Source organism: Anthonomus grandis, chromosome 4 (assembly GCF_022605725.1).
Source record: "Anthonomus grandis grandis chromosome 4, icAntGran1.3, whole genome shotgun sequence".
NCBI lineage: Eukaryota > Metazoa > Arthropoda > Insecta > Coleoptera > Curculionidae > Anthonomus > Anthonomus grandis.
This window is the reverse complement of record NC_065549.1, coordinates 28,633,750-28,652,898: the sequence shown is the minus strand read 5'-3', so window position 1 is coordinate 28,652,898 and position 19,149 is coordinate 28,633,750. Positions and strand designations below refer to the sequence as shown.

At 31.9% G+C, this 19,149-nt stretch overlaps 1 protein-coding gene and 1 long non-coding RNA gene across 4 annotated transcripts in view; one reads left to right on the top strand and one right to left on the bottom strand.

Annotated features, from left to right (window-relative positions):
- The window catches only part of LOC126734991 (claspin-like), a 51,994-nt gene that overhangs the window by 6,191 nt on the left and 26,654 nt on the right, over window positions 1-19,149 (top strand). For 2 of the 3 annotated variants that reach the window (XM_050438857.1, XM_050438855.1), the window contains 8 exons: window positions 4,368-4,571; window positions 5,015-5,236; window positions 5,292-5,515; window positions 5,589-5,884; window positions 6,655-7,186; window positions 13,607-13,824; window positions 13,884-14,026; window positions 14,098-14,259. In XM_050438857.1, coding sequence (XP_050294814.1) covers window positions 4,368-4,571; window positions 5,015-5,236; window positions 5,292-5,515; window positions 5,589-5,884; window positions 6,655-7,186; window positions 13,607-13,824; window positions 13,884-14,026; window positions 14,098-14,259 — 2,001 coding nt within the window. The remainder of the gene's footprint in view (window positions 1-4,367; window positions 4,572-5,014; window positions 5,237-5,291; window positions 5,516-5,588; window positions 5,885-6,654; window positions 7,187-13,606; window positions 13,825-13,883; window positions 14,027-14,097; window positions 14,260-19,149) is intronic. The other variant, XM_050438856.1, reaches the window with a different exon arrangement.
- Window positions 7,426-17,992, bottom strand: LOC126735008 (uncharacterized). The gene is made up of 2 exons (XR_007660252.1): window positions 17,833-17,992; window positions 7,426-7,966 (listed from the first exon to the last, which is right to left on the bottom strand). It is a non-coding gene; the product is annotated as an uncharacterized LOC126735008 (long non-coding RNA).

Genomic DNA, 19,149 nt, shown 5'->3' with positions numbered 1-19,149 from the left:
ACGGCTTAAACCAATAACACCTCTACAAAAGGACAAAGCGCTCCAAAAAATTTTGCTCGTGACGTCACACGTTTGGGCCATGTACTTCGGGTTGATTTTCGCGTGAATTCAGCTGTTGACGCTGCCGTTGTTCGTCCACGGAAGGCTTCTTGCAACGCTGCCAGACTTTGCAGATTGCCGTGAACGTTAGGATGATCTATTACTATCTTAAAATAATTAAATCTATATCTCTAACTGCTCTTACTTTACAATTTAGTTAAAAAAAAGAGTGCATCCTTATTTCTCTTTTTATAATTTAAACTTCCATTTTTTCAAATTTTATCATTTATCTAATACCTTGTTACTTGCCAATAGGAGTTCTTCCTATATAAATCTGACAACGGCGCATCAACTAGTTGTGCCACCTGATGAAATGAGAGGTTAGGTTGTTTATATTTATGTTCTGTGGTTGCCGGTATTTCTGACGAGATCCGCAGTAAACATTAGCTCATTTTTGTGTTTTTTTCTAAAATCGGAACTGTTTATTTCCGCGAAACGTGTATGTTATATTTATGTAAACTCTTCACGTACTTTTAAATCGCAAAATCGTAATTTCAGACTAGAAAAATCCTCGGAAAAACCGGTTCTCGTTCGCGGTTTTATTTGTTTATATCAGATTTTAATACTTTAGTTCGTATTTAATTTAATGTTTTTCTCCTAGTTCGGCTTGTAGTTAATACCAAAGTGTAAATATGCCTCAAAAGTGTTGTGTTCCGCGTTGTAACGGAAACTATAAAAACGGACCTAAAGTGCATGTCTGCGGTTTTCCTAAAGATATACCTAAATCTAAGGGGAAAATGGGTCAAAGCCATACACAGAGATGACTTTGAGCCCACAAACAACACCAAAGTATGTGAAGCTCATTTTCCTGAAGGTAGTATAATAAAGAGTACTTTTTTATATGTTTTATTATACATATTAAGTTCAAGATTCCAACACAGGTAAAATTTTTACAATAGAATTACTAAAACCACGGCTGAAACTATTGAAACTTTTTATATAGCATTTTATATTATATATATTTTTTTTCGCTTATATAGCGAGCCAGTTTGTGTTTTAACATCAAAATTTAAAACTCCATATACTTCCCATAGTTTAGATGATTTATATGCAATACTTGAAGCAATAGACCTTACTATTATTACCCTGCCTTTGGAGGAAAATGTTACCAATAATAACAACCCCGACTATGACTTAAATTCAAATACTGCTACCGAGACTGCTACCAATACCCTTGGCAATACTATTCTCAATCATGCCAAACCATCCAATGACATAAATAAAATGAAATGTGTGTTCGATTTTGTGTCAAACATACTAAAAAGTTTTAAAAACATTGAAGACAACAAAATAGTGCATTCTTTAGATTTTATTTGTGAACAATTAGCTTTGCTTACAACTGCAAAGGAAAGGTAAATATATTCAAGTAGTACAATAATTTTGACTTCTATAATCTATACTATTAGTCCTCATGCGTACAAGTATTTAAGAGATTATGGATCCCTAATTTTACCACATCCTCAAACTATAATGGGTATTTGTAACAAACACATGACCGACCCCCACATAGTAGAAAAAAAAATGTTTTTAACTTATGCCCGAAATGTGTTTAGTTTACTAAAGGATCATGAGAGATTTGTGACACTACTTTTTGATGAAATTCATATTGACCCTTACATGGACTATAAAGGCGGTAATATCACTGGAACATCAGTCAATAATAAGTCTCTATCTTCCTTGGCATTTACTTTTATGATTACAAGTGTTTGTTCCAGCTTTAAGGAAGTAGTTCACATAGCTCCCATCTCCAAAATTACATCAGACATACTTCATAATTTTATTAAGACAATTATTGAAAATTTAGAGGAGATTTGGTACATAGTTTTTTAATAGTGTGATAATAATGCCATTAACGGGAAAGCCATTAGTCATTTTTCAACTGCAGACCAACTTAGCATTGTTTATCCTCATCCCATAGATAATCAGAAACCATTATTTTACCTATTTGACACAGTTCACTTACTTAAATGTGTATTTAATAATTGGCTTAACTCTAAACCAGACAAAAAATTTTATTTTCCTGATTTTGACACCTCGAAGAAAAAATGTGCTTCTTTTTCTGCAATTAAAAAATTACATGAACTGGAGTATACCTAAGCTTTTTAAGCTTTTAAAGTCAATATATGGATTTATGTGTATATAATAACATTTTTTACTACTTGATGGTATAAAAAAAAATAAAAAAATACCTAAATACATATGTTGAATTTTGGCGCAGATGTAGGGGAGTTGGGAGTCTGAATTTAATATTACACCATAATATTTAACCTGACATTCAATCAGAACTAAAACATACCTTTGAATGTTTCCTGAACTCTATTCTATTCCTAGCATTTTTTAAAATAAGCCAAATATTGAGATATTAGCATATGAAATCCCTTGGTTTTTAAAAATCGGTGGCCTACATTGATGATCTCACGCGCCAAGCCCTAAGGCCTTGTCTTTGAGTGGGTGTTGCTTAAACTCGTTTTAACAAGTCTGTTATACATACGTACGCGTAGTCCTACAATTGTAAAAAAATTACAATTGTAGTTATTTCTGATGTGTTACTGAATTCATCACGACTTGTAGGTACGGTAAATTAATTGTAACTTGTAACAATTGTAGTGTTTGTGTTATAGGGCCCAGGACATTGCTTCTATTAAGCTTCTTTACTGTGCACTAGTTCGTCCTCACCTAGAGTATAGTTCATGTATTTGGTCTCCTCATTATAACAGTTACATTCAGATGATTAAACAGGTTCAACACACATTTTTAAGATACATTGCCTTCAAAAGAAATGTTCCACTTTCTATTATCTACCACCAGTTTGAGTCTGAACTTAATATCCATACTCTCCAAACCCGTCGTAAACATCCAGACCTATCAGTCTTCTATGACATTCTCCATTCTGGATCTTGCTGCCCAGATATACTCGGTAAAATTGGTATGTATGTTTCTTATAGGCAGACCCGTCAGACCCCCTAATTCAATATTCCATCCCACCAAACCATTTATGGAAATAATTCCTTTGTTACCAGCGCAGGCAAACTTGCTAGCCAGTACTCGGATCAGTTGGATTGTTTTACTAATAGAATATAATTTTTAAAACTGTTGAAAGCCAATGTTCTGTGAATTTATTCTGTGATGTGAAAATAATTCAATAAAAGTCAAATTGTACCCTATCTATTTTTAAGGTTTTTATCAGGTATTATTATGATTTTTGTGCAATGTGTAGTGTAGGTTAGGTTTTTCTTCTCTTGTAAAATGTTTTATATTGTTGTAAATTGGGCAATTGCTCGTTGGAAGAGAAATAAATAAATAAATAATACAATCCATTGCAACCAACAATAACTGTCCTCTATAAAGTTTTGAAAAACTATATTTTAATTTTTTTAATCAGTACAAACTTTCATACCGCATTGTGCATCAGGAGGAAAGAGAACATAATAATAAAAATTTCAGATGTTTAACTTACTTTGGAGGTATTTCCCAACAGGTAGAGAAATTCTTTAAAACTTTTAACATCTCAATCGCTTTTAAAACTTCTAATTCCTTAAAAAGAAATCTGGTTAAACCATTGGATTACCATTAGTTTGCATTATGCCGATTGCCCTGCAATTTATATGGGACTCTCTGGGAGGAAAATTTTAATGGTTCGTTCATGACTACCAGATTTTTATGGTGGTTCATGACTACCAGAAGGGCAAAAAGCTGGATCTTCTAGAGAAACTAGAGATTACAAGAGCGAAGAAGATCCTTTCTTTTGACTTGCGTTAACGACGTGTTAAATTTTGAGCCAGGACTCATTTTTAACAACATTATCTGGTCCCATCTGGTTTCTTTTCAAACTACCGCATGAACGGTGTGGCCTAGCGGTCAACGCAGTAAACCTTAACAGTTTTGCTGTGAGGTTGTAGGTTCGAATCAGGATAGTTTAGATAGCTTTTTACTTTTTTCATTATTTTCTTGAATTCGAGTTCTATGTTATCGTTTTTTATATATTTGTGGCGTCAGTTTTTTAAACTTATATTTTACCATTCAGTGTGTGTGTGTATAATTGACCCAGCCGGTAGTGTTTTAACCTTTTTAGGGTAGACTTTTTGCACATTTATTTTGAAGTCTGTATAGATAAATTATCTAGTTTGTTAGTAAAATTTTAATAGGCCAAAAATATTAATAAATAAGTAAAACATATATTCACCTATTCTTATTATATATTATTATCTTAGTCTCCTCATACCAAATTCATCATTCTGTTTTCCACATTTATTTTACTAACTTTGTAGGAAGAAGTGAATCGAGATGCAGAAACACAAAATGTTAAACCAGCTCAAAAGAATAGGAAAATAGCAATAATTGATTCTGATAGTGAAGGAGAGGAGGATATTATTAAGTCCACACTTTATAATAAGAGTTTGGATTATATCGATGAAAATAGAGCCAATGTTTTAATAGATAACCAAGAAGAAGATATGAAATTGATGCCTAAGGTAAGTTAAGTAATTTTAAGGTAAATTTGGTAAACCCAGTATTAATAGATAAGTAAGTAATGGTCACAGAAGATATTTGGCCAAGATCTTTTAGAACTTACTATGGTTTTACTTAAAAAATATCTTTTATTTAATAAAATCATTACTTTTACCTTGCTTTTCCATTCTTCATACTTTTAAATACTATTTGTACTTGCCTTTTTTTAAAATCGAAAATAAGCAATTTAAATTAACTTGATTAGAAAAGTTGGGATTGGGTGCCAAAGCTTAACTTATATACTGCAGATACATAATAACTCCTAAAAAATCCGAGTATTTTTATTTTTTAATTCAACTTTGATCCACTTTTACACCAGTATGATTATTGTTAAAAAATATAGCATTTAAACCCCTTGAAACTACCTTCGGGCATATTAAAATTTATAATATGTATTTTTCTTAAGAAATCGCGGTTAGCAATGTTATGTGACTCAGATAGTGAGGGAGAAGAAAGAGAGCAAGCTGAGTCTGCCCAAAACTCCTCAGATAATGAAATTGTTGAAGAAACACAATACCAAACATTGACCTCCAAAAACAAGAAACCTATAAAATCACACTCAAAAAATGCTGCTAAGAAGGCAAAAATAAATTCTAATTTGACTGATAGTGAGGATATACCAAAAATCGTAAGTAATATGTTATTCAGCTATTATGAACTTTAAGTCTCTTATAATTTTGTAGACTAACGCGCGAGAAGCAGCTGAACAGCGAAAACTAATCCAGTCCGAGTCTCAAAGAATGCTGAGAGAGAAAAATATTTCTTTGCCTTATCACAAACCAAAAACGCACAGTCTTCAGGATTTTCTTGCGCGGCGTCCCAAACTGTCTCAAGCGGCGTCTGTGATTGGACGTGCTCCACCAAGTGTAGCTATTAAAATGACTACTGAACAGCTAGAAATTATTTCGTAAGTACGACTTTTATATTTTATAATTATTGTAATGATTTTAAAATATATTTTATTATTGTTTTTGTTGTAGAAAACGGCTTAAAGAAAGAGAGAAGGAGGTAAAAGAATTTTACAAGTCGGAAAGCGAATCAGATGCTGAAGAAGATGATCAGGAATACAAACCTCCTTCAAAAGATGTAAATTCTGAAGCTGAAAATAAGGTAGAGGATATAGATCCTGTATCAGCCTCAATTGAGAATGATGAAATATCATCTACAGATGAGAAAAATGATAATAAACAAATTACTTCCACTGAGAGCCCGTCAATAATTCGTGAAACTGAAAGTTTAAATATGGTTCAAGAAAACCGTTCTCTGGAAGTTCAAGGTAAGAGTTTCTTTCTTTATTCAGTAAAAAAAATTTAAAATATTGCTTTCGGGAGTTATTATAATGCCACTATTTTAAATAAAGGTAAACTTCTTAAAATAAAAAAATCTTTGGTTTTTCGAATTTTGAAAAATGGCACTAAAAAAAAAAATTTTAAATGGGGCATTTATTAGCTAAGTTTTTGACGGTTTTTAACGGGTCACTCAAAATCAGTAAAAATTTATTTTAAACCTTAGAATGTTGAAAGGCTCGAATTAGCATTACCGTGGAACTATGGGCAGTTTGTTTTTGTTTCAAATATTGCAGCTTGCAACATCTCTGAAGGAATGATAATATGCCAAATACTTTTTTATAATATCGTAAAAATTTGACACTTATTTTGACAGGCACAAAACAATACTGTTTCTCTGTAATAAAATATGAAGCATTTTTTTTTTATAAAAAATTTGATTATGATCCTCAAAAAATATTTATGAATAATATATTATGCATTAAATTATAAACAATTACTTTTTACAAACCTATGTATTTTTTTTAACGTACTTTGAAGAAACCGTGCTAAAAATACGTTTTTTTTCAAAAAAACATCCCTATAAAATTATAATTTTTTTAAAGATATTAGGGTTGTATTAGTAATTGTTTACTTGAAGAAGTTTTTTGCTGACACAGACTGATTAACTAAAAGAGAATAACGTTTTAGATGAGGTTACCTTATATAAGAATTGTGCTTTTATACCTGATTTGCTTGTAGTTTTATTATTTATTTATAGTAGGACAACAAAGTGATAGCTCTACTCAAGAACAATTAATTAGCGGTTCCAATGAAATGCCTATGGAAGTCGAAGAATCCTCGAAAATATCTATGCAGGAAAACATTCCCTTTAATGATATTACCACTGAATCTCATGATAAGCAAACTTGTCAGCAGAGTGAAAGCTATGAATTCCAGTTAGACGACGAAGAAATTGAAAGCCCGATGGAAACACCCGAAAATATTTCAAAATCTATTGTGGAAAATGAATCACTAGTCACATGCCAAGAATTTAATTATTCTGATTTAGATAAGGAAATTGAAGCATACCGTGAAACCGAACCTCGGGAACGACCAAGCATAAAATCCAAACTTGAGTTGCTCAAAGAACAGTTAGCCAATGACAAACCAAAGTTAAGTGGTTGTCCAGATGAAATTATAGATCTTGACTCAGGTGTTACTAAACCTAGAGAAGTAGTTCAGTTGATGGAAAGGTTCGCTAAACATGTTGCGACGAAGAAGCATCACTCGAAACATAAAGTAAAATTAAGGTGAGCAATAGCAATTTTTAATTATTTAGATTTGTGATTTTTTAATGAGGAATATACAGTGCGGCTCTTAATTGTCATCCCCCCTTTCTATTATCTTTTGAATGCTTATGGCAGCCGAACGCCATTTTAAAAAATAAAATTAAATAGAAAGGGGAGGCGTGCTATATATCGTTTGAAAGCTCTCACTGAATGCTTTATGGTCCTAGAATATTAAGTCATTACTTCTATCCATAGCAAAGTGCTTTCAAAATTTTATTTTTCGCATTTTTATTACGATTTAAAATAACTAATTTTTAGATAAGACAGAAATGTTAATATTTCACTACAAAAGATGTTAAAAAAGGCGGTGCCCCATCTTGTTGAAAAACTGTTTCCAACCAAATTCATGAGGATTATCTTCAATAATTTCAAGGATTAGTGGTTCTACTGCATTTTTCAACACGTTTAAGTAAAGGTCCCCTGTTAAATTTTGGTCTAAAAAGAGAGGCCCAACAATGTGATTCCTTAATATGCCAGCCCACACATTTATTTTTTCTGGGTATATTTCACGAAATATGTAGGGATTTACGTCGCTCGCACATTCATCACTAAAACAAATGTTCTTCACATAAGCAGCAGGCTGGCGTCCTATTCTCTCGGTCATTACTTCGCAGAATTCCATACGTCGATCAGCATCATTTTCTTTCAATTGATGAACCATTTCAATTTTATATGGATAAAATTTATGTTTTTTGAGTACCCTTTTCACAGTAGCAGAAGAAACATCACACGTGTCACCAACTGTGGAAAAAAAGAAAATGTGCTATATTACGTAAGAATAATCTTGTGTACAAGCATCCTAAAGGCTAAAAAAAACAAAACAAAAATACAATTTCAAAAATTGACAAAACAATGAACAAAATTAAACACAAGAAGACAAAACTTTTTGAACATACTTGAATTAAAGATAACTAAATAAAACAATCAATTACTAAATAAAGGTAAACTTGTTGACAAAATTAGAGAAGAAAAAAGGAAAAAAAAACTTTCCAACATGTCCAAGGTTAAAACCTATCATTAAAAAAGTAGACTTTTTGTAGCTGGTGTCAGAAAATTTCTGAATTAGGTCGCGAATATACTTTTGACATACTGGACGACCAGGAAAGTAAACATTAAAAATTCTTTCCGTCTCGATCGATGATTTCCATCGTAAATGAAAATAATTTCAATTTTTTCATCAACGGGACGTGGATCAGGCATTCTCGACTAAATCGAAGTACAAATAAAATTGCACTGAACGAAATAGAAAAAATATTATCTCCTTTTGGTATTATTCGCTTTTAAATGTATTGTAAACCAAATAAGTTTTTGTGTGGAACAGTAACTTTAATAATAATGTGACATTATCAATGACAAAAAGTACAAACTGTACAAACAACAACACATCTACAAATAAATTACACCTAAACAGGTGTATTAAAGAAAATAAATATGCGAAAAATAAGATTTTGAAAGCTGCCATTTTGTTATGGGTAGAAGTAATGACTTAATATTAAAAAAGTTATATTTAGGTTGCTAATGAGGTGTGCCAAATTTCAAATTTTGATATAAACACATTCAAAAGATAAGAGGGAGGGAGACGATTAAGAGCCGCACTGGATATGATTTTCTTATTAAATATATAGAACAAATTTCTTTCCTGGTATATGGTTTATAAAACTAGATGTATAAAGAGTTAATTTTTACCCAAGATTCTGGCGTAAATATTTAATGTTTTTTATTATTAAAGGTGAAAAATTATATGAGTATAAAATTTAGATTTTTTTTACCAAATGATTTTTTCAATTTCTAACTTTTCTTTCAAATTTCGTCCTATAAAATCGTCTAATAAAACGTTTCACCTTAGAATGCTACTGTTATATGTGCACTGAACTGGTTTTAGGAAAAACTATAAAAATGTTGGTAACTGCAACTACTGAAATGGTAAAGATTGATTTTTCAGATAATTAGGTTAGGCAGATCTTAAAACAATGTTTTAGGCTGAATATACAAAACCCTTTCGTGCTAAAATTGGGATATTAAAAAAAACATTTATTTCATCCCAATAAAAATTTTATTGGCAAAATTACCTGTAGCTTACAATTTTGCATTTTTTATGCATTGCGTTTTTAACATTTACTTAAGAAAAGTAATAAAAATACCTACACATTATTCCTAGAATTATATCAAATATAACATTATTTTGGCGATTACTTGATGATTGGTTATTTCGGGTATCCATCTAAAGACACTATTGATAGTCTTTATTTTCGGGAATGGATTTTGTATAAAGTAGGCAGTGTATTTTATCGCTCATTCTTAGAACATCAGATCTTAATTGCTCAATTTGCGTAATGTGTTTTGTTTTGAATTCATTATTATTAGAATTGATAATAGAGATACAGGTAAATAATAGTTTTTTTTAATACAGCTACGTACATAAAAGTTTTCCTGGTTATACGGGAGCCTCGGAAGACATAATTTTATAATAAAAATAGAAATTTCCGCTGACATAGCAGAATTATCAAAGTCGCCAATCATGGGTTATCATAACTACCACCTCCCAAATTTTTATTAATTCGCTTGCTTAAATCGTTTTCAGTTCCTCCCTTAAAAGGTAAGGAACATACTTTGCTTTGACAAAAGAGCTGTTACAGACGCTAAATAAGAAAAGCTCTTATAACCTCTTACAATAATAGTTTCTACATGTGATTCAACCGTTCTGTAAGTCCAATACTAAAAATGAAGTGGAAGTCTCTGTATCCTACTTTTCCTCACGGCAACTATTTTTATCTTGAAGATGTTCAGTTTTTCTCTTCCGCCTATAAAGTACTTTTGTATTCGCATGTTATTGCATATTTTTGTTATCGAAAGGTAATACATATTCTCAGATAGTGTATCACATACCACCATTCAACTATAAAAACGTATTTCTTGCATACAACTTTGTATGTTACCTACAAATCTATTGAGATTCAACATTGTAACTCTACAGCACAGTATTCATTCTTTAATTGAAAATTTATTTAACAATAATAACAAAAATGCTTTCAGCAGTGTCACTCTAAGCCCTAAGGTATCTCTTTATCAAAGTCAGTTTCCTGACTATTGGAAGAAAAATTATGTACAACTAATTCGAAGATTTTTGATAAGCTTATGATTTCTAAGTTAGCTATTACTGGTCTCAAACTTCTAGCCCTTAATAAACACGATTTTTGTGTTGACAAGTCAACTATTTATATGTCCTGCAGTATGCAAATTCTCTAATTAGACTATATTAGAAAGATAAGTCTAAGGCCTCTGACTAGGTAAACTATAAAGTGGTAATTAATTAATCGAAATTTTAGCTTTTTATCAGATGTGATTGAGGCGCTCCGAGAGTACTACAGATCTTCCACTATGGGCCTGGTGTCAGTCCTGTGATTCTGTTATTTTTGTTGATGATCTTAAACGTTTTAATTAATTTGGTCCATCCCAAAACTGTCAGGTCCTTTTGTTGTATTTGTATTACTTCTCAGAATGGTCTTGAAAAATACTTTTCAATTTTAATGTGTCCGAGTGCTTTTCACTAAACTGTTAGGTTTTCTCAATTTTCATGCTCCTGCCCATCGCAACTTAATCGGTGGAAAAGTACCCAATTTAGCACAGCACGAACTACGGATATAATAATACAAATATCAAAGAGCAAGACTGTGATTATTATTGGATTGGTGGACTGTATACTTGAACTTGTCTAGATAAATCACTTGGTTCTTGTATAAAATAAATAACTTTATTAATAAAAATTGACGAATTAAAGTGAAATTATTGTTCCGACCGGCGCACACGTAAAGTCGTCGTTCTAGTATAGCTTGATGCTTTCTTCCTATTTGGACGCTCGGCTCGAACAAGTTGTTAGGGATCGTTGCTAATAGCAAGGGACGGAAAACCGCTGCGACACGAATACTGTATCATACACGTAACATTTTTTTAGCTTACAAGCACGAGACTTAATCATTCTCTGTCTCACCAAAAACGGATCTGCATAATCAAGTCCACTGACATGAAAAGGCGGAGAGGGAACAGTGCGGTCGCGCCGTAAATTTGCCATGATTGAAAAAACTCAGGTTTAAATCTGAAGAATCTAATACATTTTTTGACCGTACTTCTAGCTTAATTATGTCCCGAAACTGGCCAAAATTCTTCTGTTAATGAGGCCAACAAAGCTTGAGGTCCAACGTGGAATAATCTAATATGTTCATAAGTAAAGAGCAATTTAGTGAACGGATAATTTGAATGTAAAAATATTGGATGTTTTTTGTCTGGTGAAAAATCAGAAAAACGTAATCTGCTTCCAACACGAATAAGTTTATCCGAATCTAGGAATGGCGTTAACTGGAGAATTTTACTCTTATCGATTATAGAACGTTTTTCGAGTAAGCACAAAAATTCGTCTGGAAAAGATTGTCTCTGTGCGGCTTTGATTAGACATTGCTTGGCAAGATTTAATTCTTGAATACTAAGCGGAATACTAATCTTTATCTCTATCAGAAATAACTTTAAGGCAATTATTTTTAAATCGCAAGATATTTGCCGTAACGTGAATTAAACGAGAAAATTGTGAAAACCTTTCGAAAGGAAATGGGTCGATTTTAGTTACTGGTATAGCAGTGATTGAAAATGGTTTTAACTCTGGTACAGTATCCACCTTGGTTAACGAAGTCGGCCATTCATCAGGAGGTGTCTTTAAAAACTTAGGTCCATGCCACCACATATCTGTTTCTAGAATTTGTTGTAGATATAATCCTCGTGATACATGGTCGGCTGGATTTTCTTGAGTCGGTACATGCCTCCAGTATTGATCATTAGTTAGATTCTGAATTACTGCTACTCGGGTTCCTACGAAGGTCTTTAACAAATTAGGACTAGTTTTAATCCATGCTAGAACTATCGATGAATCGGACGAATAAAAACAATTTTGAAATTTTATGGTTAAAGCCATCTTGGCCTTGTTTACTAGACGAGCAAGTAATAAAGCTGCACACAATTCTAGCTTGGGTATGCTTAGGTGTGTTTGATGTTTTGATAGGTGAAACCTTGGATTTTTGAACATAAAAGTTTTACGTGTACTTGATTATTTTTATCTAGACTGCGTAAATATAAACATACACCGTATGCTCTCTCCGAGGCGTCAGCAAAACCATGTAACTCGAATATCTTTGCCTCTTGACACGCCACATGTCGTTCAATCGTTAGCTTGTTTAAAAGACGTAAGTCATCCTTAAATTTGCGCCACTGCTGAGCTAGATCTACTGGTATGTGTTCATCCCAGGACACTTTTGCGGACCATAATCTTTCCATTAAGATCTTTCCTATAATGGTACAAGGACTTAACATTCCTAAAGGATCAAATATGCGAGCGATGAGAGACAACACTGATCGTTTTGTATGGTTCTGGTAATTGTGTACATCAATGCAAAATGCTAACTTGTCGCTATGGCAGGACCAAGTCAAGTCTAGAGTTTTCGTGGTTTCATTTGGACCGAATGTTTGTATGCCGCAAGCCTCGTTTTTGATTTCTATTCCATCTAGCACCCTTGAGTCATTTGAATACCATTTGCGTAACTGGAAACAACCACTTTTGAGAACACGAGAAATTTCTTGACAAATTTGGTTGGCATGTTCAATGGAGTCAGCACTAAAAAGTAAGTCATCGACGTAAAATGATCGTTTGATAATATTTGCAATTTCAATATTGCAGTCGGCACATTCCTTGGCTAACTGGAATAAACAACGAATTGCTCAATAACTGGCGCTAGCTTGCCCATAGGTAACATAGTGTTCATTCACTGGCGTAAATAACTGATATGGCATGACATTGGCCGTTTCTGCCCGGAATTTTTTGCCTCTCTGGTAACCTACCATTATTTATTTAAAATTTTTTTAATGACTGAAAAAAATTGAAGATAAAAAGGTTTCAATCAATTATTAAAAATAATTACTCTGGATCTTAAAAAACCAAGCATTTTTGGTTCCAAGTTTTTTTCTTTATGAATTTCTCTACTTAAAATAGATGCGATACCATTAAGTAAACCCTGTATAATGGTATCGGTATATTAGAAATTTCAAATAGTCCCCATATCAACTTCATTATTTCTTATACTTGAGATTTCGAAACTTCATCTGGATTTTTTATCCAGTACACTTTGATTTTCAATTCTGCAGCGTACACAGAGTAGATTTAACATTCCCTTTCAACCTATCTCCAATGCCTCCAGCAACATTTCAAACCACTATTAGTGGCACTGCTTAGATTTGTAGTCTTGCGCCGATAAATATGCAATTTTTTTCATAATCAAATTTGCGGTGATCTTTTCTCATGACTTTTTTTAGCGCATTTTATTTTATTATCCTTATTTTTAGTATTGTAACTGTGGAAAGTGGCGGAGATATTCATGAAGAAGAAGTGGCTGTAAATGTGGATAGTGACGAAGAGGCTGCAGAAGTAGAAGAAAAGCCTGGTGCCAAATTACATAAGTTAAAAGAAGAATTGCAAAAACAAATGGAACAAAAGAAAACTGAAATTTGGCGCAAAAAAGCTGCCAAGGGGATAAGAGGAGGATTGTTTGGAAGTGAAGAAGGTAGGAGAAAGTTTTATAAAGTAATTGGTAATATACAGATTATTTACATTTTATATTAGGCGAGGAAGAAACTGAAGAAAAATATATTTTTGATGATGAGGAAGAAGAGATGACCGAGGAAGAAGAGACTGGTGAAGAACTTGAAGAAAATGTTAATTTAGATGACAAGCCTAAAAAAAAATCAATGTTTATGGATGAGGAGGTAGGTGTCATAGCACATAAAGCAGTAATAAATTTATTATTGTTATAAAAAACTATAAACTTCTTTTATAGGCTGAAGTTAGCGAAAATGATGATATGGATGAACCAAAAGATAAAGAAGGTTATGAAGAAGATATTCCTGGTGATGATGAAATAAATGCTGAACAATCAGAAGAGGAGAACAAAGAAGATGAAGCTAGTGATGCTGAAGATGATGCTTCAGTAATATCAGAGGTAAGTAGAAAATAAAATATTTTAAAATACACAAAGGTTTAAATCGAAGTAGATACTGACATGCCTAGGCGCAATTAGGAGGTTATTTAAATATGTTTATACTATAAGATGTATAGACTTGTTTGTAATAGCTTATATTTAAAATATAAAATTAATCTAAATACCTTATATACATCATTAATCAGCCATAACCACTTTTAAAAAAATTACTTTTAATGTCGCATGAAACATTAAAAAACAAAATTGGGTAATATTTGTAATTTATATGATGTTAAACTGGAATCAGAAAGAAAAATTGTGATTTTTCTAAAAGATAATTATTACAGCAAATCTTTTGTTTTGGATAATAGTCCTTCGGTTGATTGATTATCGCTGACTTATTTGTTTACAGGTTTAATTGTGTACTTGGAATTGTTATGATGCTAAAATATTCACTTATTATAAATAAGTTATCACGTCTAATAATGTATAACATACTGCATATACAGGGTGTTTCCTAACTACGGTACGAAACTATACAGGGTGAATCGTTAGGTCGTTTTATGAAAAAAAGTTCCTATGAACGTATGCCGGGAGTTGCTTTGTTTCTGAGATACAGGGCGATGAAGGTTAAAAAAAATAACGGTATTTTAAAAATACTACAACTATCCTTAAACCGATTTGGTTGAAATTTGGTGCAGTTATTTGAAGTTATAAGATGCTTATTTAGCTGTAACTAGATTGAAATTATTAGGTCCAGTGGCGTGTCAGTGGGCACCACATGCTTATTGTTGAGAAAAAACAAGGCCCATAATTAATTGTTTTGCAGCTTTTTATTTATTTTTGTATTTAAGCAACTAAAAATACAACTTTTTCATATATTATCTTATTATCTTCATATCTGGCTTTGTTTTCGAGAAAAAAAATTTAAAGTATCTTAACTCATTCTAAAAATTATCCATGGACGACAACATGAAATAAAAACCAATTAATTCGATAAACAATTTCGACCTTAAAGTACATGAGCAAAACGTCCACCCTCCAAGGCACGACTTTTTGGTCTCTTCTGTCTTGTTTATTAAGATAATAAACATTCAACTTCTACGATTTTTATTATCAGATTTTTGAAATACAACAAAATAATAAATACATTGCTTCTTATGACAAATAATTGGCAAGTCCATTCAAGGATAGGAATTATTGGTGACTACCTAATTGGCCCATTATTTTTACCGGCAAGATTAACAGGTGAATCCTACACGGATTTCTTGCAACACTATTTACCCACTTTATTAGAAGAAGTACCCCTACAAGTAAGAGTCAACATGTGGTTTATGCACGACGGGGCTCCAGCTCATTTCAGTATTCTTGCTCGTCAGCATCTCGACGTCATCTACCCTAATTGCTGGATTGGACGTGCAGGACCTCAAAATTGGCCGGCTCGCAGTCCTGATATGAATCCCATGGATTACTATTTATGGAGCCATCTGAATGCTCTTGTTTATAAAACTCCTGTTCTAGATGTGAATGACTTGAGGAATCCGATAATTGTCAATTGCAATATCATAAGGGATACTCCAGGTATTTTTGAGCGTGTCAGACACTCAATGACAAATCGTTTGCAGTCGTGTATTTTATCAGAAGGTGGGCATTTTGCTCATTTACTTTAAGGTCGAAATTGTTTATCGAATTAATTGGTTTTTATTTCATGTTGTCGCCCATGGATAATTTTTAGAATGAGTTAAAGATACTTTAAATTTTTTTTCTCGAAAACAAAGCCAGATATGAAGATAATAAGATAAGATATGAAAAAGTTGTATTTTTAGTTGCTTAAATACAAAAATAAATAAAAAGCTGCAAAACAATTATTGGCCTTGTTTTTTTCTCAACAATAAGCATGTGGTGCCCAGTGACACGCCACTGGACCTAATAATTTAAATCTAGTTACAGCTAAATAAGCGTCTTATAACTTCAAATAACTGCCCCAAATTTCAACTAAATCGATTTAAGGATAGTTATAGTACTTTTAAAATACCGTTATTTTTTTGAACCTTCATCGCCCTGTATCTCAGAAACAAAGCAACTCCCGACATACGTTCATAGGAACTTTTTTTCATAAAACGACCTAACGATTCACCCTGTATAGTTTCGTACCGTAGTTAGGAAACACCCTGTATGTATAACTAAAGTATATATGTATAACATGTATAAGTCACGGGAAAGTTCTAAATAAATTCACACGGAAATGCTTTCACAGGCGTGTTGAAATATGAACACATGTTTTTTTTGGACGCCATTGGACTTTTTGACTTAGTTTTTTAGTTAGAAGATTGATACATGCTTATAACTACATGAGAAGTGTAGTAAAAGTCACCCCCATGGTTTGCGTTAAATTATCCAAATCGTGTTAAAAATATTTTTGTTGAGGAGTTTTTTTTTTAATTTTATTCAAGCTTAGTTCTTCTCCATTGGAGAAGAAAGTTTTTGTAAAAGTTTTCTAACTTATATACAGGGTGGTCCATTTGACTTGAAACATCGCAATATCTCGAAAACTAAACATGTATGAGTCTCTTTTTTTGTTTCAATTTTTTTTATTTGAACTTTGTACGTTTTATTTTCAAGTTTTCGATTCTGTTGATAATAAAATTCTATCATAAGATACTTTCACTTCTTTTGATAGACCATCAGATACTACCTACAAGGGCAAATGTCATTGTAAAGGAAAAAATTCGTAAAAGAATGAAGAATTATAATATCTTGAAAAGGAGAGGTTGCATGTAAAAAAGTGCCAGATGAAAGTTACTTATTTTTTAACGCTAAATCAGGTACTATTAAAAAAAATAGAGGTTTCTATGCAAAAAAGTGAAGTTGACCTTCTATTGACCTTGAAGACTTTCAAGGTCAAGGTCAAAACAATGACGTCATTTTATGGCCCCCTGGAAACCACTCACACTTCACCTTCAACCGATCACCCTGTATATACTAAACAAATTTATAGCAAATTTAGCTGAATTAAATATTAATATTTGAGCTGAGATAAAGGACAAAAAACTACATAATAGTGAAAATATAGAAAAAGTTGTAAACAGACAGAGAATGTTAAATTACTAGGTGGTAAAAGGAAGAACAAATTGAACTTTCTAGTTCTTTGCTTTTCTGTGTGATATTTTTTAAAATCTATTTATAAAATTAAAAGAATATAAAACATAACTAATACAAAAAGTATATACAATTAAAATTAAAAATTTTATTCACAACGTATATTGTAAGGATTGTCACGTATATAATAAGTGTATTTTTATTAAAGGTAAAGTTTATGTGTGAAGTTTAAAATGTCTATAAAAACAGAAGTACAGGTTAGTTCACTTTCGAAAGCGGAAACTTAAAATGGCAGATAGAAAACCTCAGAATTATATCAGTTTGTAATGTAAATTGTATTCGAAAAATGCTTCGTTACAAAGATACATGGTGTCAAAGTTTTAATTAAAATATATAAATTTGATTATATTTTTAAAGCTACTTTAGATATTTCAATGAAATTTGGCACGTTTGGTTAGATAATAAAGATAGATCTTTTTACACAAAAATTATTACCTTATTTCCACCAAAGGAAACATCTTTCGCCTAATTTATTGGAAAAAATCTAAAAAATATTTCTGGAGTCACAATCACTTTTACTTTTTTGGTATTTTTTTTAACATCCTCTAAAAAATTTTTAGCAATTTAAGAACTAACGATTTTTAAAATAATTTTGTAGTAGAAAAGGCATGGTGTATAGAATAAAACAAATTTGACTAAATCATATCCTATATACTAAAAAATGAAAAAAATACTTTTTATTAAATGACATTATCAAAATATTTCAATGCGAACAGTTCAATATGTCAACTTTCTACAAGGATAAGATGTGTTTAGTAAGCCTACTCTTTGTAATCCAGCGAGTTTGTCGGAGGTCACGGTAAATAAATTGATAATGCAAATAAATTCTCTTAAAAGCAAGCTTATCATGTATAAACGTTGGTATTTCTGCATTGATAATTAAAGACAATGATATATCGTTAATGAAGCCCTTACCACACATTATAAATCTAGTACTAAAAACAGGTATTTACCCAAATATTCCGAAAAGCACCATAATAACTCCTATATTTAAGTCTGGTGACAGCCAGTGCCTTGAAAACTATCGGCATATTGCAATAACGAGTACCCTGAATGAATTACTTAAAAAGTGCATTAAAATTAAATTGGAAAAACATTTAGAAAATAATTAATTATTATCAGATTCTCAGTTTGGTTTTCGAAGTAAAATTAGCACTGAAGATTTAATTCAACAATTGACAGAGCGAATATTAAATAGTTTTAATGAGGGTTGTAAGGCGTTAGGCATTTTTATTGATCTCGTAAGAGCCTTTGACACTGTGGCAAATCACATTCTCTTGCAACTACTGGGTGACGTGGGTTTAAGAGGTAGGAGTACCACTCTAGTAGCACCTCTCCAGTAGTGATCGAAGTAAAAATTAATAATCTCATTGGAGAGATGGGTACAGTTGAATGTGGTGTGCCACAGGGTACAGTCCTGGGGCCACTCTTAATGTAATAACTCTTTAATCTATATAAACAACCTTACAACAATTTTACCTCAAATAAATTGTTCTATTATTTGTTACGCTGATGATACAGTAATTGTAGTAAAAGCAAAATCATGGTCAGAAGTGCAAAAGCTAGCTGAAAAATACATCACATTAATTAAACTTTGGACGGATCAGCATCTTCTAACTCTAAATAGTAATAAAACCCACTTTATAAATTTTTCGATTTGTAACAGTAATCAACAATAAGAACCTGTGGAACTAACAATACATACTTTATAATATTATTTTGCAAACTAGATGGAAAATTGTACTTGTGATT